A 20,908-nucleotide genomic window follows, 5' to 3' on the forward strand; every position below is an offset into this window, starting at 1 on the left:
GTGGCGCAGAAGAGTGGCACAGCAGAGTGGCGCAGCAACGTAGAGACATGGCAAGAGAGTGGCGTAGGTGTGGCAGTGAAAGATGGGCAGGACGCTTCCTCCATGATGAGTGCTTCCCCTTTGCTTTCGCTCCCCTTCATACGCAGCTATGGAAGGTAGGTGTGCAGCTCCACGTTGATGAAGCTCATCACCTCAAGGAGAGGCTAAGGAGAAGAGGAAATCAGGAGGAGAGGAATGCCATCAAGCAGGAGCTTCAACATGGCTCTGATACCAACTGTTGAAAATGGGGAGAGGGTGAGAGACACATGATTGGAGACGAGCTGAGGCACGAACTGATGTTGATTGATTGTATTATCACAGCAAGTACATAGCCTCTTTTATAGGCTGGGCAAGCCTTATCTTCCCACACAGACACCTCATAGATGAGGTCACACACAAGAGAATCTAGATCCTATAATCTAGGGGAGGAATCACACCTACCACATGAGGTGGCACAAGTGGCCTCAAGACTCTTCACACTCACACAACTATAGGACACTCCTAGGACTCTAGGACCACGCACACTAGGACCACACACACTAGGACTCCGATTCCAACAACAGGGACCGCAAAAGCCAATGGCAAGAGGAATTCCTGACATACTGGGTCATGTTTCAAACCCAGAAGAACGAGAATTGCTGCTATCATGGGGCAAAGTTAGAGACCAGCAAGCGCTGATTTTATTTGATCCAGGGGCTACTAATAATTTTATATCAGACGACCTAGCCCTGAGACTGGGAATAAAGACGAAGGAGTTGGGCAAGGCTTTGGATGCCGATCAGATGTTCTGTGGGAACCCTATGCCAGTTACTCCCTTGATAGGGAAGCTCCGTCTTCATGTACAGAGTTATGTGGATCAGGAAGACTTCTTCATTTCTCCACTAAAAGATCATGATGTAGTCTTGGGTATGCCTTGGTTTCATCACAAGGCAATGAAGTTGACCCTTCCTAAAAGAGTGCTGGAGTTTGTACATAGGGGCAAAGTACATCGTGTGGTTGCTAGGAATAGAGGGGAAACTATTCCCATTGTATCAAATAGTTCTGTTGGAAAAGAAATAAAGTCTGCAGTTTCAGCTTACATGATTTTTGTAAAAGCGAGAGATGTGGAAATGCATGCTGAAATAAGTGAGGCAAATCGGAATAAATTTCAGTTCCTTGAAAATTTTAAAGATTTCTTTTCTGATGTTTTGCCAAGGGAGCTACCCCCTAAGAGACCTGAGGATCATGGCATAGAACTCATTCCTGGCACCAAGACACCCAATAGGCCCCCATACAGAGTTAGTGCGACTTAGCGAGAAGAGATTATGACTCAGGTGCAGGACTTGTTGTCTAAGGGATTGATTCAACCCAATTCTTCTCCTTTTTGTTCCCCTGTACTACTAGTACAGAAGAAAGATGGCTCATTCTGTATGTGCGTCGATTACCACGCACTGAACAAAATGACCATCAAGAATAGATTCCCTATTCCGCGCATTGATGAAGTGCTGGATCAATTAAATGGAGCTTCAGTTTTCAGTAGGATAGACTTGAAGAGTGGCTATCACCAAGTGAGGATACAGCCTCAGGATGTGCACAAGACAGCGTTCCGCACTACTTTTGGGTTGTATGAATATATGGTGATGCCTTTTGGATTGACAAATGCCCCAGCTACTTTCAACAAGATGATGGATCATATCTTCCAACCCTACAGACAGTTCACTAGTACCTTCTTCGATGACATAATTGTCTTTTCTAAGTCCAAAGAAGAGCATAAGGAACATATTGCTATAGTGTTTCAAGAACTGAGGAATCATCAGCTCTATGCAAACAGCAAGAAAAGTGAATTCTTCCTAGAAGAAATCCATTACTTAATATCCAAAGATGGGATATGGATGGATCCGGCCATGCCATTCAAGAATGGCAAGAGCTGAAAACTGTCCATGAAGTTCGAAGTTTCCTGGGCCTGTGTTCTTACTACATAAGATTTATCAGGCATTTTGCAGATATAGCGCTCCACTCCACGATCTTACTAAGAAAAATGCAGCTTTCAGATGGGGAATTCCTCAAAAGACAGCATTCATCACACTCAAAGAGAGGCTGACCACAGAGCCAATCTTAATAGTTCCATATTTGTATCAGCCATTTGATGTGGATTGTGATGCTTGTGGGGAATGTGTTGGGGATGCATTGCAGCAGAATGGTCATGTAGTGGCCTATGAGAACAGGAGACTCTGGGGATGCAGAGAGATATCTGGGAATCTATGAGAAAGAGTTATTGGCTGTAATTCATGTCATCCATACATGGAAGCATTATCTTTTGGGTGCAGATTTTACAGTTAAAACAGATCACCGAAGTCTGAGATACTTTTTGACTCAGGAATTCAGAACAGAGTGGCAAATGCCTTGTCCCGAAGACCCCAGGTCAACAATGTGACTATTGCTTATCATCAGGACCTGGAAGGCATGAGGGAGCAATATGCTAATGATGCAGATTTTGGCAAGATTTTACAGCAAATGCAAGAGGGGCAGTCCACCAGTCACTATTTCCTGAAAGATGGGTATCTAATGAAAGATGACTGCCTATGCATCACGCAAGAGATGAGAAAAAAGATTTTAAAGGAATGCCATGCACCTCCTTATGCTGGACATAGAGGAATTACAGCAACAACTCTTGCACTAGAGAGGTAATTCTTTGGGCCAGGGATGCGGAAAGATATACATCAGTTTGCTACTGCATGCCTTACGTGTCAGAAAATGAAGTATGATAGACGGAAGGCACCTAGCCTACTTATGCCTTTCCCCGTGCCTCAGGCACCGTGGGAAAGTATTACAATGGACTTCATTTTTTATTTGCCAAGATCAAAGTCAGGGAATGATGGGATTTGGACTATCATTGATAGATTCAGCAAGCAAGCTCATTTCATTCCAGTTCGCAAAACCATAACGGCAGATCATATGGCTAAGCTTTTCATGGCATAGATCTTTAAGCGCCATGGTATGCCTAAGTCCATTGTCAATGATCGAGATCCCACAATGACCAATCTATTCTGGAGAGCTTTATTTGATAATATGGAGATGAATCTGAATTTTTCTTCTTCTTTCCATCCCCAGACAGATGGTCAAAGTGAAGTAGCAAATTCTACAGCATTGGATATGCTGAAATGCTACGTGGGTGACCAAGGTTCAAACTGGGAAAAGTAACTACCATTGGTAGAGTTTGCTTACAATAATACAGTACACAGCTCTACAGGGAAAGGCCCCTTTGAGGTCATCCATGGAAAGGTGATTCTGCCACCTATTCTGAGGACCAAGGATGAAATATTTGCAGCTGATCAGTTTGTGAGAGACCTCCAGACAGCTTAGAGCCAAATCCGGACAGCAATTGAAAGGTCTCAGGAGAAGCATAAAAGAGCTGCAAATAAGCATAGGAGACAGTTAGATCTCAAGGAAGGGGATCGGGCACTTTTAAAGTTCGAGAAAGCTAGGCTCCGCAAGTTTAAAGGCAAACAGAAAATGTATGCAAAGTTATCTCCCAAATACTATGGCCCTTTCAGGGTTACAGAAAGAATAAATGAGATTGCATACAGGTTAGCATTGCCAGAGCATTGGAGGATTCACAATGCATTCCATGTGAGTCTTCTAAAGAAATTCCACGGGCCAGAGCCAACAGAGCCAATATCAGAAGATCCACTAGAAGTGGATGAGCTGGAGGAGGTCCTTCAGCCAGAGCAGATTGTGTACCATACTCTACGCAAAGGCCCTCGGGACAAGGAGTTTTTGGATGTTTACAAGGAAGCTTTTCAGTTGAGGTCAACTGAATAGAAGCCGAGGGGATGTCACCACAATGTAAATATCCTAAGTCAAAGTACAGTTGACCATTTATTTGATCATAATTAAAGAGTTTTCATATGTGTTAATTATGGTCAAAGAGTTCTTTTAATGGTCAAAGAATTAACTACAGTCAAAGATACTTGACTCTCGTCAAGTAAACCTGACTTCGGTCGGGGAGACTTGGTTTATTACCAAGAGGGTTAACTACGGTTAACCAGAGAACTATAGAGCTGACTACGGTCAAAGAGTGTTGACTTCGATCAACGAGACTTGGCATGCGCCAAGAGGGTTAACTACGATTAACCAAGATGTGCCAACTTCGGTTGGAGAGTCGTGCCAACTTCGGTTGGAGGGACTTGACTATAATTAAGGCGCCTCGACCCTTGGTCAAAGCCCTTAATTATGATCAAGAGCGTTGACTTCGATCAACGAGAGAATAAATATATATTTCTATATTTGTTGTGTGTGCACATGTGTTTAGTGGGGACGCCCACCGTGACTAAAATTAGTCCACAATGTGTTATTTGCATGCAAAGCGCTAACAATTAATGGGTGCCATGGTGGTGCGCTTTAATTAATTGTTACAGGTATTAGGAAGAGTTATTTTCCTAAGCGCTACAAGAGCCTAACCAGAGTCTAGGAGGCAGTTCGCGTGACCAAGTGCTTCAAAGACTCCAGAGTTGCCCTTAGTGGCATGTAATTAGGAAAGTAGTATAGAAATTGACAAGTGGCTTGTTGCCAAGAAGGGGAGCCTGAGAGCTCATGTAATAATTCATTTTACGTTGGATTTTGGGATGTACAGCTTCCATGCTGAACTCTTGTACTCGATTTCTCTCTGATGAATAAAAACCTTCGGGGGATCCAGCCCGACGATTGTCCTGGGCCCTGGTGTCTCTGTTGAGAGAGGGAGAGAGGGAGAGAAAAGAGAGTGACTTTGCTGTCCTTTACGAGTAACATTTTCGTAGAGAAACAAGAGCGAGAGGTTTCTGTTGTCTTTTTATGAGGAAGAGGTTTCAGACATTTCTAGGGTTTCAAATAGAAACATTTCGAATAGTCTCATATGAGTTTTGCTTAGAAACGTGCATACTTACTGTATAAATATAACAATACATATGATATGAAATACAAAAGTCTAATACCCATTTGAGGACTCAAACTCACATTTTGAAGATTTTATTGTCCCACATGGGACCACATCTACTTAGAGCCTTAGCATCATTGTCATCTACCCGTACTTCTAGTACCTGAAGCTGCTTGACTATTAATTGCATTCTTTTGAGGTGAGTTTCCAGGGAGTCTCCATCTCCCATCTGAAGTGCAAAGAGCGCCTGCTTCAACATAAATTTTGAATTTTTGACCCTTGAACCAAATAAAAACCCCAACATATTCCAATTTTGAGATGCTAACGTTGAAAGGGCTCGACATAGAAGTCCAAGAGCCTTCTCATTCTTAAGTTTCAAGCTTGTGTCTTCTCCAAGCCTTGATTATTCATCACTGGTTTCTTCTCGAAACCGGATACAAACCCTTTCACACAAAAAGGAGACGCACACAAAGCTGCCAAGAAGGAAATTTTGTTCCAACGAATTTCACAACTGATGTCTCCGGCAAACCCGACTTAGTTGAAGAGACCCAGGAAGGAAATTTTGTTCCATCGAATTTCACAACTGATGTCTCGAAAACCCTACTTAGTTGACGAGACCTTGAACCAGCTCTCCATAACAAAAGCAACTCACAAATCAACTGACGACTTGCAGCCTCTCTCTCTCTCTCTCTCTCTCTCATACATGCTAGAGTCTGTACCCTTTGTGACATGCAGACAGTTGAGACGGAGGCACATGTAGCTCTACAGTGCCCCCGATATGCACATATCAGGGAGGACTACCAGCAGATACTGGAGGACTCCGCTTAGTTGACATCAGTTCTCTCCACTGCCTCTCCGGCCGCATTGGGATCTTTTGTCACTCGTCTTTTTACTTGTCGTCAGGAACTCATCGACTCCTGACCCCTCTCCTTGAGGAGACTCTTTTTACATTGTATCGAGACGGGTCCCATGGGTCATTTTTGGCCCCCTGAGGACGCTAATAAATTCTACTTCTACTTCTACTTCTCTCTCTCTCTCTCTCTCTCTCTCTCTCTCTCTCGGCTCCTGCCCCCAAATTCCAGACCTGGTTGGAACCGTGTGAGCTCCCGGTGAAGCTTAGCTTCTACAGAGATCAATGTCTATGTATTTCAAAGGAGGGCTTTGTTGATCCTCTAGGATGCAACAATGTTAAAAAGGCTCATGATCCAGATATAAAAAACATCTGCCAACTAACCTTTTGCCATCCTTTATCAAGATAGAAAGGTTGGCTCGTTGCACTACGGAAATGTGCACTTGTGTGGGATGTGTGCATGTGTATGAAGGCCCCGTTTGTGCTACAACATTATAACGGCTCTTCATCATCATCTTTATGCATTCTTTGGGCATAGCTTGAGCACTAAAAGGCTTACCGCAGCATCAATATTGGCTGGTGACTCGTCATTGGGGCTTGACAGCATCGCTATAATACTCAACAAAATGGTTTCCACCTGCATTCACACAGCAAGTCAAAAATATGACCTAGAGCACTTGTTTTGAGTTAATCGTTTTACTTTGATTGAGAGTATTGAAGCCGGCAGTAGAACAAAAACTTACTTAGAGAATGCCCTCATAATGGCAGAGAAAATGAAAGTCGTTTCTAGATACATATATACAAAGCCAAAATGTACCCCCTCAGTCTTGAGTGACATTAACAGCAATGTAGCTACATTGAAGGGGCACAAACAACTGCAAAGCCAATAGCCTCACAAGTGCAGAACAAATGTCTCTCCCACAAGCATACGGGTACCACACAGGCCAATCCCAGCTAGCTAGACAAAAGAGAAGAAACAACTTCTGCCACAAACAACTAGGAGCTTGAAGAGCTGCATGTGTTTATTTTGATCTTGTGATGAATGAGCCTTCGCTTTACCAACTGTACTAAAAAATGCAAATTTTCAAGTCCTTCATGACTAGTATGTTAATTATGCAGGCATTTGTAGACCACAAGAGCCAACCATTACCGTGTGCACAGGTGACCATCGCTCACTAGCCAGTTCGTAACCATTTGGATCATCTCCAGGAGCATGAAGAATGGAGATGCACACCCTCCCATCTGGATAAACTGGAACCCAACAGTAAAAAATCACGAATTTAGTGCATTGTGGCAAGCACATGGTGAACAATTCTTGGTCTGCAATTTCTGAGAAACACATTGCAGATTCTTAAAAACCGAGGGCTAAAGATATATCATAAAGGGGATTCAAGTAAGTCAGAATACATCCCAGGGCTTGATGGTGTATACTCATGTCCTTGATCCCTTCTCATTCATCTGGGAGGAAAATCCTAGTGCAAGCTAAACAATATTAACTACAACTGTAATATTCAATCTCATGAAGGGTCATATACCACCAGAACATAAATGAGTAAAATTAGAGATTTAAAGCCAATCGTGTTTAGGATGTATATAGACCTTCATAAGACTGGAATATATCCAATCTTACAAATTAAATTTTATAATAGAACAAAGGAAAGAAGGGAGTTTGTAAGCGACTTTAGAAAAAATTAAGAATAAATGAGAAAAATAAACAAGAGGGCACATGATGTGCTCAACAGTGCTGCCTTCATTTCAAACCTTTATGGAGTATATCGATAATTGATGTGGGGGGGGAGGGAGCATGCGTGCACGAGCGAGAGAAGACACACACACACACACACGCACGCACAGAGAGAGAGAGAGAGAGAGCTCTCAAGTAAAATGAGAATAGAAAGGAGTGAATAGAGGCATGGGCATGGGATGAGTGTCCAAAATTGATTGGGAGGACACTTTTTTTCAAAGGTGTTAGTAGAGCGCTCCTGCCTGGAATGCAGCCCTAAAAAGAATAATAGCTTCGTAAGCAAAGCTATGCTTACGTACTCATCAGCCATCTAGTTTCAAAAGTTTTCGGAATTAAATGAGTAAGCCCAGTGCTTTCTAAGGTTTGAAATCACAACCAAACAACAAAAGCTTAATGTTCCGACTATGGAAGGAAAATTTGCTCATGCTGAGCAGCCTCAGATGATGGATCACTGCGAGGTAATGACTCCTGAAAGGAGGCATACACTTGGTGAATTGTCAAAGAAAAATATAAGTCCAAATGTGGCTAGCTCCTTCTAGGAAGATCCGATTTGACAAACACTGTGTTGCACATTCCTCCTCTGTTTCCGCGACCATCAATTGTCCATTTGCAGCTTGCCAGATCTGGCTGAAAGAACCACGACGAACTCCCAAGTGGATGAAAAGCCCGACGCAAATGTTCCACTCGGTCCCACTTGGGCCAAGAATGCACGCAAAGCTTAAAAAGGTGCGAATCTCCACTGATATCGTTTGAATGGTGCTCTCGAATAGAGCGACAGTGCTTCCAGGCGCACTTCTAGGATCCACCTACGAAGGGTTGGCTTTTCGACACACTGGTACGACCGACTACTATGTATGCAGCACCCTTCTAGGGATGCGATCTTCCGAGGACAGATTGGAGGAGTTTTGAGCGACTACAGGTGATGATGGGATCCAGGATGATTCGATGTAAGTCCTTAGTCCCCCATGAGATAGTGCAAGCAGAGTTCGCCATGAAACGTCTCCAGGTTGATGCCATCTTTCTGAAAGTGACTTTCATCCACAGACTCTGAGATTACCTCACTGGAGACTTCCGAGGCTGGCCCTGGAGTCATCCAGATGACTAGCAGAGAGAGGGGCTAAGACATGTTATGCACGCATATCTGCATGTCTTGCGAGGCCCGATATCCAGATAGATAGGCTTCCCCCTTTTCAGTACAGCATGGACGCGCCTCGAGTCGATCCCACAAGATGAGATCAACCGTATCATACGGTTAGACCTCCTCCAGCTTCATACATCTCGAACTTTGGGAGGGGGGGACCAGGAGCTTCCCACCAAGACCCAATTCTACCGCGACCGCTTCTTGAGAGTATCGGAGGAGGGATTCATCATCAGACCCCAGTATATTGAGGATAGAGGATTGCCATTGGTCAGATACGGGTTTCGTCCCATCAGTTGAGGATTGATCAGGGAGAGCCGCAGGTATACCCTGAGAGCAACGAGTCTGCACGCTATGTATGCTGGGGGCAATTGAGACAGAGGAGCATTTTCTTTGTGTTTGCCCAGCCTATTATGTGATCCGGGGGCGTTACCGCCCTCTACAGCATACGAGTGACCCTTGCTTGAGTTGGGCACTGTCCACGACCTCATCATCTACAATGGCCATCATCTGAGGGATTCACATGCTTCCCACATGGAGGCGAGACTAGCACAATGGACTACTTACTGGGCCCACTGGCTTTTGTCTCACGAATACATGACCTCACCATACCCCCCCCCCCCACTTGGAGCCGACCACTCATATCTGGCCTTCGATGTTCTTGCTACTACACTAGGCACAGGGAGAGTCCCTACCGCTACCCATACCCAGATTCACTTTGACCGTACCCTAGATCCAGTGTATGTGTGTCAGTTAGCCAGAGAGCTTCCAGCCTTATTGGAGGCTGATCTAGACCTCGCCCATGTCTCAGCTACCCTTGTCGCAGTGATACAGGATGTTGCCACCAGATCCTTTCCTACGACCCGATCTTCACGGGTACGAGATGGGAAGATGCCTCAAAACCCCTGGTTTGATGATGAGTGTAGAGAAATGCGAGCCCACCTCACACAGGAGCGAATCTTGGGTCAGTTGATGCCACACGATGCACATAAGATCATTCAACGGCTGACACGCCGCAAGAGACGAGCCTTCCTCACACATAGATGGATGAGATCATCACATCATTCCGCGGAGGAGACCCAACCACTGGGTGGGGATTCCTCGCGGAGGGAAAGCCACCCATCCCCATCACCGATCCGGGCATGTGGCACACTTATGCATGCTCCTTATATGATGTCTCGAGGCAGACACCGCCAGACATGTCCGTTATGCCCAAGCCCACTACTTGTCATCTATGCACTACGCAAAATGTGCGGGCTGCACTTCGCCAACTCCACAACTGGAAAGCACAGGATCACGAAGGCCTTCAAACAGAGCACTTCGCACATGGGCAAGAGGTCCTAGCACCGATCCTTGCACATATGTTTAACCTTGCAGTTCGCCATGACTTCCCACCAGCGTGGAGCACCACTACTATCGTACCAGGAGACCCCGTGGACACCGAGAACTATCGTACCCTCATGATTGGCCACACACTGGCCAAGTTCTATGGATCGGTACTAGAGAGAGAGAGATCAGCAGTCATACAAAGGCACGGGGGCAACGAGCACTAGGGCAGGCAAGATTCAAGAGCAAGATACTACAAGAGATGCAGATACCAGAGATGCTGATTTGGGGTGTGATGAGCTTATATGAGTCAGTCAGAGGTAAGGTCCATGCCCCAGTGGCCTATCAGATTGGGTCGAGAGCACCACTGGGGTGAAGCAGGGATGCCCTCTCTCACCGACTCTTTTTGGACTCTACATTGATGAGATCACATCTTTCATAGATCGCTTAGGTGGCGAGGGCTCATCACTAGGGGATCTCCTCGTACAGATACTGTTATATGCTGATGATATAGTCCTTATATCCTCTTCAGCGGAGGGATTACAGAGAGATCTGGAGGCTTTAAAGGTGTTTTGCAGAGAGAGAGATCTGACGGTCAACCTTGGGAAAACTAAGGTTATGGTCTTCAACACCTCAAGAGCAATGACTAACCGACTCACCTTCACCTATCGTGGTAAACCAATGGAGATAGTGCAGTCATACATATATTTGGGAGCAGTCTTCACAGGACCCATCTTCACAATGCAGCATGCAGCCCAGGCACGACTCACATGAGGGTGTAGTGCTTTGGCTAGGCTAGAGCGGCAATATTTCCAGGCGCACTTCTAGGATCCACCAACGAAGGGCTGGCTTCTCGACACACTAGTGCGACCAACTGTCATGTATGCAGCACCTTTCTAGGGATGCGATCTATCGAGGACAGATTGGAGGAGCTTCGAGCGGCTACAGGTGACGATGGGATCCAGGATGATCCGATGTAGGCCCTCAGTTCCACATGAGATAGTACAGGCAAAGTTCGCCATGACACCTCTCCAGGTTGATGCCATCTTTCAGACAGTGACTTTCATTCACAGGGTGTGGGACTTACCCCATTGGAGACTTCCGAGGTTGGTCCTAGAGTCATCCAGACGACTCGCAGAGAGTGGGGCAGACACATGGTATGCACGCATATCTACATGGCTTGCCAGGCACGGTATCCACATGGACAGGCTTCCCCCCTTTCAGTACAGCATGGATGCATCTCCTAAGTTGATCCCGCGAGATGAGATCAACCGTATTATACGGTTAGACCTCCTCCAGCTTCACACATCCCGAACTTGGAGGGAGGACCAGGAACTCCCCACCAAGACCCAATTCTACCCACTTCCTGAGAGTATCCAATGAGGGATTCATTATCAGATCCCAATATCTCGAGGATAGAGGAGTATCTCATGCACTGAGGATTGCCATTGGTCAGATGCGGGTTTCATCCCATCAGCTGAGGATTGAGGCAGCGAGAGCAGCAGGTATACCTAGAGAGCAACGGATCTACACGCTATGTACGCTGGGGGCGGTTGAGACAGAGGAACATTTTCTTTGTGTTTGCCGAGCCTACTACAAGATTTTGAGGACGCTACCACTGTCTCTACCTAGAGGGGAATGGCTTCGGTCCTTTGTCACAACTAATCCATTCCCATGACCAGGTCTGTATCAAACTCTATCTGATGGAGATGCGGCGACACAAGGAGGCACTTCTACGACAGATCAGAGAGCAGCAAGGGGTGGTCAGACCAACACAAGACATAGAGGATGATCGGATGCAGCAGCACGTCACAGACTTCTATACATTTGAGTCAGCCCCCGGACACAGTGGAGTGGAGGTAGAGGAGCTAGCCGATATGAGAGCATTCTGGATGAGCAACCGACACAGTACCGCCGAGAGAGGGACGCAGAGGCCACACGTGCCATAGAGAGCCCCCAGAGCACACTCCGACCTATCATAGCTTTCCTCAGAGAAGACCGACAGAGACGAGGGATCACTCTAGACATAGCCCAAAGAGTCCAGAGAGCGAGGAGACCGCGCCTCCCACTGCAGCACGAGACAGCTTGAAAGACGCAGATACGAGATTTTCATAGCCCACCAGAGAGCCATCACTGTACCAGGCTTCGGTTTCGTCTCAGCGCCTGGATAGATTGATTGATATGATATGATTATGATTATAATTATGATTATGATTCTATTAGCATAGATTAGTACTCAGCAAGGGTCCTAGCGGACCCTTTGCTCCAGCCCACTGAGGCTTGTATGAGTTCGCTTTTCTGTGCACTTTGTCCCATAGGCCCGCGAGGTCTCCCGTGGATGTTAATATTTCTTTCTTTCTACCTAGAGGGGAGTGGCTTCGGCCCTCTCACGATTGATCCATTTCCATGACCAGGCCTGCATTGGGCTCTATCTGAGGGAGATGCGCAGACATAGGAAGAGACTATTGTGACAGATCAGAGAGCAGCAAGGGATGGCCAGACAGAGGCTGACAAGGCACAATGGCGCATCACAGACTTCTATACATTTGAGTCAGACCCAAGACACAGTGGACTTGAGGAGGAGGAGCTAGCCGACATGAGGGTAGCCTGGATTAGCAGCTGACACAGGACCACCTTGAGGGACACAGAGACCTCACGCGAGAGAAAGAGTGCCCAGAGTACATTCTATTCATGTCCGGCCTATCACATTATTCCTTAGGGGTGACCGACAAAGACGAGAGGTCACTCTGGACATAGCCCAGAGAGTTTCGAGATCAAGGAGACCACATCCCCGCGTGAGACAGCTCGACAGACGCAGATACGTGATATCTTCGCAACTCATCAGAGAGCCATCATTGTACCGGGCTTTGGTTTTTGAGTCCCAGCACTTGTCTCGGTGTGTATTTGGATAGATTGATTATGATTATGATTATGATTTTGCTGCCATAGATTAGCACTCGACAAGGGCCCTATCGCACCCTTTGCTTCAGCCCACTGAGGCTTGTATGAGTTCGCTTTTTCTGCACACTTTGTCCCATAGGCCCACAAGGCCTCCCGTGGACATTAATGCATCTCTCTCTCTCTCTCTCTCTCTCTCTCTCTCCTCTCCACTCCTTCCTTGATCTCCTTCCTCTTCCTCCCCCTCCCTTTTGCTAGTTCTATCCCTTTCTCCAAGTTTGCCTTGTCAGCCTTTTCTACATTGGTATTAGAGCCCTTTCCTTAAGCTTTGTATCTTTCTCCTCTTCACATTTGACGATAAATCTTGCGATCGACTTATCAGGTCTAGGTTTGTGATAAGTCTAGGTTTGTCATTACATATTAGTCTCCTTTCACGTGGCCCTTATATTCGGTGGAAGACTAAGCCGTAGGGTCCCTCCCTAACTAACGTAACAGTGAAAAAGAACCTACTAGGAGAGAAAGCATCATAGAACTCTCCTTGGCTCATCCATCCTTGGATGCGGGTCGAGCGTGGGCAGACAATGGGAGAGCAACAATCAATTCAGAGGCTTGACGGAATGCTTCCTAGTGAGCTTGCTGAAATAGAGGTCAAATTTTTTGAGCATGGCGCAACTCCCAGGAACAACAAACCCATTTTGAGCTCAAAGCCTAGAAGATCAGCAATGCTTGAACGTGTAGCTTCATTCCTTCTTGCCATCCCTTTGATAGCCCGTTACGTCCCCGTGTGAGTCGTGCCTGGGCTATGTGAGTCATAGTGAAAATGGATCATGTGAAGACTACTCCCAAATATGTGTAGGATTGCACTATCTCCACTTGCTCGCCACGATACGTGAAGCTAAGTCGGCAAAGCATTGCCCGTGAGGTGTTGAAGACCATAACCTTAGTCTTCCCCAGGTGGACTGTCAGGTCTTTCTCTCTGTAAAACACCTCTAAGGCCTCCAAATGTCTCTGCAACCCCTCTGCCGCTAAAGATGATGTAAGGATAATATCATCCACGTACAACAATATCTGTATCACGAGGTCGCCCAATAATGATCCCTTGCCCCCTAGGCGATCTATGAAGGAAGTGATCTCATCAATGTAAAGGCCAAAGAGAGTCGGTGAGAGGGGGCAGCTCTTCTTCACCCCAATCGTGCTCTCTACCTCTAACTGACTCATATAGGCTCATCACACCCTAGATCAACGTCTCTAGTATCTGCATCTCCTATAGTCTCCTGATCATGCGGAATCGTGGCACAATCACAAAGGTCTTCTGAAAGTCCACGAAACATGTGTAGACTTCCTGGTGTCTGGACCTCGCCTCCTCAATGATCGCCCTCAAAGTGAAAATGTGATCTAGAAAAGAGTACTGCCTCCTCAATCCTACCTACCCTAGTGCTTGCTGCCCCCGTGCCTCTGTATGACTATTGATCTCCCTCTCTAGTACCGATCCATAGATCTTGGCCAATGTGTGGCCAATCATGAGGGTGTGATGGTTCCCAGTGTCCATGGGGTCTCCTGCTTTGTGTATTGGTACAACAGTGCTAGTGGTGCTCCAAGCCGGTGGAAACCCGTGGCATATTGCATGGTTGAACATCTGTGCAAGAATCGGAGCTAAGACCTCCTGCCCATATGTAAAATGCTCTGTCCAGAGGCCCTTAAGATCTTGTGCTTTCCAGTTGTGGAGCCGGTGGAGTGCAGCCCGTAAATTCTCTGTAGTAAACAAGTGACATGTAGTAGGCCGGGGCATAAAGGACATCCAGTGGTGCCTACCTCGGGACATCGTGTAAGGAGCATGCATAGGTGTGCCATACCCCCGCGTCAATAATGGGAATGGGTGGCTTCCCCTCCAAAAGAAGTCCCCATCCAATAGTTAGTTCGGTCTCCTCCTCGAAATGATCTGATGATCTCATCCATCCTGTGTAAGGAAAGCTCGCCTCTCACGGCGTGTCAACCGTCAGAAGATCTGCTCTATCTCAGATGACGTCAATTGACCCAAGGCTCGCTCCCGTGTGAGCTCGCGTCTATCTATACTCGTCATCAAACCAAGAGGTTTTGAGTCATCTTTCCATCTCTCTTTGCACCACAAATATGAGTGGTCTCAAGTGTGTCTTGAAAAGGACAGCTACACCTCCAAAACCTCGCAGCCCTCTCTCTGGGCTCTCATGTGTCTCGGTGTAGAAGATGATGTCTCTATCTGTGTATGTCTCCAAGAAGCCACCTAGGTACGACCAAAGGGTACCATTACAGTTCCATACAGCCATACTCAGCTTGCTCTGTGCACTCTCCTCCCAGGCCCGATGTGTGTACTTTGTCTTGGAGCTTGATCTTCTCATTTTCCCATTTTGCCCTCTCCTCCCATTCTTCTTTCTTGGCCTTCTCCTTCCTCCATTCTTCTTGTACCTCCCGTTGTCATGTACATGGTGTACCTAGGGTTGGATATCAGGTGAACATGGGTTACGGGATAGCATAGGGCTGGATGGCTATTTTTAGCCGAGATTGCTATATATAGATATTGATTCATATATAGTGCTCGCTTTATATGGAGGGAGCTATTCATAGCATTGTGCTATCTATAGCGGGCTTCCTTCTATATAGAGGGAGGACCAGTGCTATTGTGTAGATCAGTTGAGCACTCCTCAATTGATGGATGGGGCTTGGACCCAGGCCGGGACTCTGGCCATCTACATGGCGGATCATAGGTGGTGTATCGAAGGTCCTCTGGACGGGCTCACGTGGTATGGGACGCCTGGGTTAGATACGGGCCTATGGATGAGTCGAGCTGTAGCCCACGTGCTCGAGGGTGGTCGGGAGGATCGAGGCACCTGCTCTATGATTCTGGTTGTATTGAGGACGAGATTCTAGGTCAGTGATAGGGTCAGATCCTGCGGGGTCGTGTCATTTGGTATCAGAGCCGTCCTATCACAATTGAATTCAACGCAAGGTATGCAGAAAAGATGTCTTCCAGATACGCTTTTTGAGATTGCTTTTGCAAATCTGAATTTCCGCTCATGTATGGGCTGAATCGTTGGTTGATGATGTGCGCTCATGATTGGGAGAGTTGTGGAAGAAATAGAAGTCCATAGGCTATGTGCTCTCTCTCGGTTGCTACGTGTTTGAAAATCGTGATTCCCTGAGAAGGGTAGGCGATGAGAAGACTTGATGCTTTCAGCAAGAGATATGAGGATGGATCGTTTCTGACCTATAACTACCCACACTTCAGTTGTTGATGTGATTGGCTGTGTGGGGACGCGTGACAGTAGGCTGGTTAGGGAAAGAATTTGCTCTAGGTTCTCAAGGATGAAATTCCTACCCTAGAGACCTACATTTGTTGCGGTTGAGAAGGAGGAAAGAGAGGATGTTCGTAAGCCAGAGAACGGCTTGTCTGGAAAATTCGGGCATCCGATATAGGGGCGATATGATTGGGGGCAGGCGCTTGGCTTTGGGAAGGAGCGTATGGCCTGATTTTAGCGCGTTTTGGCTATTTTTGGCTGGCTGGAGAAAAGCGGGACAGGATCTATTAAAAGCGAGACTGTTTTTTTTTGTTAAAAAGCAGGTTGCTTTTTTGTTTTTCTCTAGCAAGGAAAGCACTTGTTCTAAATCTAGCGCGTTTTGGCTATTTTTGGCTGGCTGGAGAAAAGCGGGACCAGATCTATTAAAAGCGAGACTGTTTTTTGGTTTAAAAAAAAGCAGGTTGCTTTTTTGTTTTTCTCTAGCGAGGAAAGCACTTGCTCTAAATCAAGCACCCACCCTGAATTCGCCTAGCTTTTGATGGCCCTCCCTGGCTATTTATATACCTGGGATTCCTCTCTCTCTCTCTCTCTCACTTCAGCACTTCAGCGCATGAAGGCGAATTTCCCACCCTCTTTCTGTCTCAGATCAGCCTATCAGATTCTGCCATCTTTCTTGCTGTCCTCTACCCGCCTTCTTCCTTGATTCCACGCAGCCCCAGATTCTCTTTTTGTTAGTGTGAAGAGCACGCGTTTGGACGCAGTTGTTTTTCTTCTAGTCCCTCTCCCGTGCGAGATATTTTCCAGCCATGGAAGGACATCGAAGTAATGAGACACCTACGTTGGATTACTGTTTTATTGAGATGGAGGATGAGGCTACATCGGAGATTAATCCTCGTAGACCTCATGACCTGCTACGAGAGATGGATTCCTTGATGGATGAACTCTGGGCAGCTCTTCACTACTATAAAACCCCTTAGTACTAGAAATATATTGAAGAAGGCTCATGCTGTTCTAAATGTAGACAGCTTGTTTTAGAGTCTTTATACCACTTCCGAGTTATTGAGAAGCGATGAAGAAGTTGAAATCCTCAGTTTTGACCGACACCTAATTATTTCTTGCTCGACTGGATCTTTTGAACCACTCTTGGTTCAAGAAGCTCCCCAATTTTGTATGAATTATGTTCTAAATTGTCTTCTATTAAATTGACCAGCTTTTGGTTAATTTGGATTTGATTTGTAACTAAGTGGCATTTATAATTTGATTGGTTTATTATATAACGTGTACTTTTGTTCCATATATCTTGCAGTTTTTTAGATATATGGTACATTGAGGATGCCTAAGACTTTGTTACATCTTAAACTGGACTTAACTAAGACAATTGAATTTCCCTTTCTCGAATCTTGGTGCGTAGATTCCTATTTGGTTTCTATTTGAAGTTTTGATCTTGATGTGATTGTGAGTTATGGCATTTCTTTGAGTTACCGTTTGGACATATGAAGGTTCTTATTGATTAGACCAGGATGAGTCTTGTTGGATACCTTCTTTGAATCATGTCCAAAGGCGGGGTCATTCTGATTCTCACTCTTTTAGCCCGAGGTCGTGGATAGTCAGGATTCAAGAGTTGTTAGGGATGCTACCTCCCGTTTTCTTCTTTGACCTATTGGTTGGGGTATTGTAACACAAGGGGGTGATATAATCACATTAAGAAAAGGATTGAGTACGGATTTGCCACCCTGACTCAATCTGGGATCATCTGAGTTGAAGAGGGATTGGCTACTTGATTCACTCATATTGTCCACTGAGTTTTTTATTTGCAGTATACTTTGGTGGTATGGGACACTAAGGTATGTTACACTTAAGATTCTCTGATGTGGTGGTATAATCTAGCGTGAAATAATACCCAAGGACCTCTAGGGTGAAGTACAAGTAGGCTGAATTGAATTGGGGGCAACCTGATTAGATTATTTTTTATTTTATTTTATTTTTTAAACGAGGGCTGACTAAGATTCTTTACCCTGAGAGAAGCCATGTATTTTTTGGGTTCAACCCTGGAGCTCCATAGTCTAGACTCAATCTCAGGGAGGGTTACCACATCTCTTCTGGTGATGGTATGTCAATGCCTTGTTTGGAACTTGATGTTCCTAGATAAGAGGTCCTAAGAACTGGATGATCATGTGATTGGAGCGGTTTGTTGTGCACAAGTTTATACAGGATATCGATAGTGGATCTTATTTTAAGAGATTTCGGATTGTATGTTTCCGTAGTCTTTGGATCACATAGGATGTTATTCCTATGATGGTTGACTATATACATATCTAGAACAGTACCATTGACTGGATATAGCCAACTGAATTTTTACTGATTATCCTCATGTAGGGGCATTTCGAGGATAGATCAGGGGGACCATATCTTTTCCATGAAGATTCTTCCATCATGAGTTATGAACTGATAACTAATTGTTCTGCGATGGAAAGTCTGTCATGTATTTCAACCCAAGAATTTGAATTACAAGGGTATTCCATTGAGGCTACTAAGTAATTCAAGAATTAGGGTTGATAGAAATTGCAACCCAAAAATTGGCCTCGAGGGGTTCAATTGATGGGGATGTTCGAACAATGATTCCTCAATCTCAACCTAAGATTTTGAGTTCAAGGATACTCAATAGATAAGGTTGATAGAATCATTTACCTTCAATGCTTGTGTACGGATATGTCAACGGAATTAACTCTGTGGATTTAGGCGTTACTTGATTTCTCGAGAAGATTACTCGACTATATGTAACCTTGTTTAGATTGAGAGATTTACTTTCCTTGGGTTAGTTATCAAAGATTGTGGCTTTGGCCTTAGCTTTTCTTTGATTTGAATCTCATGGAAAGTATAGCACACTCAAACTGATAGTCAAAGTATAGTTATTGGCATGGACTCATCTTCACAGAGAGTTTTCGGGCTTTCTGGTGAACTCAGGAGTGAGTTCTTAGAGGAAGGGGAGTATGTCATGTGCATGGTGTACCTAGGGTTGGATATCAGGTGAACATGGGTTACGGGATAGCATAGGGCTGGATGGCTATTTTTAGCCGAGATTGCTATATATAGAGATTGATTCATATATAGTGCTCGCTTTATATGGAGGGAGCTATTCATAGCATTGTGCTATCTATAGCGGGCTTCCTTCTACATAGAGGGAGGGCCAGTGCTATTGTGTAGATCAGTTGAGCACTCCTCAACTGATGGATGGGGCTTGGACCCAGGCCGAGACTGTGGCCATCTACATGGCGGATCATAGGTGGTGTATCGAAGGTCCTCAGGACGGGCTCAGGTGGTATGGGACGCCTAGGTTAGATACGGGCCTATGGATGAGTCGAGCTGTAGCCCACGTGCTCGGGGGTGGTCGGGAGGATCGAGGCACCTGCTCTATGATTCTGGTTGTATTGAGGACGAGATTCTAGGTCAGTGATAGGGTCACATCCTACGGGGTCATGTCACCCGCCTTGTTTCCTAATCTCAGCTAATATCTTGTCCACATGTGCTTTCTCAGCCGATAAAGCCACATTAGATTTTGTTGAAACATGTGAGTACACTATAGACCTTTGTGACCTGTCCCTGTAGAGGGGGCTGCCATAGCTGTCTCCAAAGCTTGTTTTCCCCATGTGTCTTCTACTCCCGCTCTTGTAGGCATGGTATCACTGCTAATTGTAAAATTATGCAGCAAATTTTTTGACTTACATGAGAAGGGGATGAAAGAGAGAGAGGGGTACGAACGTGCAGAGTATGGGTTAGGATAAGATGAGGTCACATCAAAAAGTACCTACATATAGTCTCCTCCACAACCCCCTCTAATTTTCCTTCATTAGTTCCTATAATCCCCTTTGTTACAATATTAGTATCTTGACAATCCCCTCTAATTTTCCTACATTAGTCCCTTTATTCCACTACTCTCTCTCTCTCTCTCTCTCTCTCTCTCTCTCTCTCTATATATATATATATATATATATAGCAGCACCGCACGTCTCTCTCTCTTTCTCTCTCTAGAGAGAGAAAGAGAACATCACATGTGTGCACACATATATATGTATATGTACATATATATGTACATATACATATGTACACATGTGCACACATATATGTACAGACATATAGACATATACATACATACATAATGCATGTATACGTATATGTACATACAAACATACGTGCATGCATGCATAGATCGATAGATCGATAGATAGACATGGACATACATACGTACATACATACATGCATGCATGCACATCTATTTGTGTGTGCGAGCGCGTTCATTTATGTATATGTATGTATGTCTGCGTGAGTGCACACGCGTGCGTGCACACACACATAAATCCATATATATTTATACATACATACACACACACAACATATATTTATTTATTTATTTATTTATTTGGATTTTGGAGACAGCACTCCACCCTAACCCACATCTACACCCTGTTGGTTATCATTAAGGAGGCGAGGTGGAGATCCCAAAAAGTCTACGCTTGATTTGTAGACCTTCGGAAGGCCTTTGACACTGTCCCATGATCTCGTATGATCAGGAGACTTCAAGAGATGCAAATTCGAAAGGTCATGATGTGGGGATGATGAGCCTATACGAGGCCATCAGAGGACCTCTGAGAGTTCGTGCCCCAGAAGGCCTATCAGATTAGGTTGAGAGCACGATCGGAGTGACACAGGGATGCCCCCTTTCACTAACTCCCTTTGGGCTCTAGATTGACGA

At 45.3% G+C, this 20,908-nt stretch overlaps 1 protein-coding gene across 1 annotated transcript in view; it reads right to left on the reverse strand.

Moving 5' to 3' along the window:
- Positions 1–20,908, reverse strand: part of LOC147897363 (ubiquitin-conjugating enzyme E2 7-like) — a 41,747-nt gene that overhangs the window by 12,522 nt on the left and 8,317 nt on the right. The window contains exons 4-5 of the mRNA XM_087380357.1: positions 6,931–7,031; positions 6,340–6,417 (exon numbers count right to left, since the gene is read on the reverse strand). Coding sequence (XP_087236483.1) covers positions 6,340–6,417; positions 6,931–7,031 — 179 coding nt within the window. The remainder of the gene's footprint in view (positions 1–6,339; positions 6,418–6,930; positions 7,032–20,908) is intronic.

The sequence above is a fragment of the Dipteris shenzhenensis genome, chromosome 10 (assembly GCF_047967505.1).
Source record: "Dipteris shenzhenensis isolate YYH24624 ecotype China chromosome 10, Dip_SZ_1.0, whole genome shotgun sequence".
Lineage (NCBI taxonomy): Eukaryota > Viridiplantae > Streptophyta > Polypodiopsida > Gleicheniales > Dipteridaceae > Dipteris > Dipteris shenzhenensis.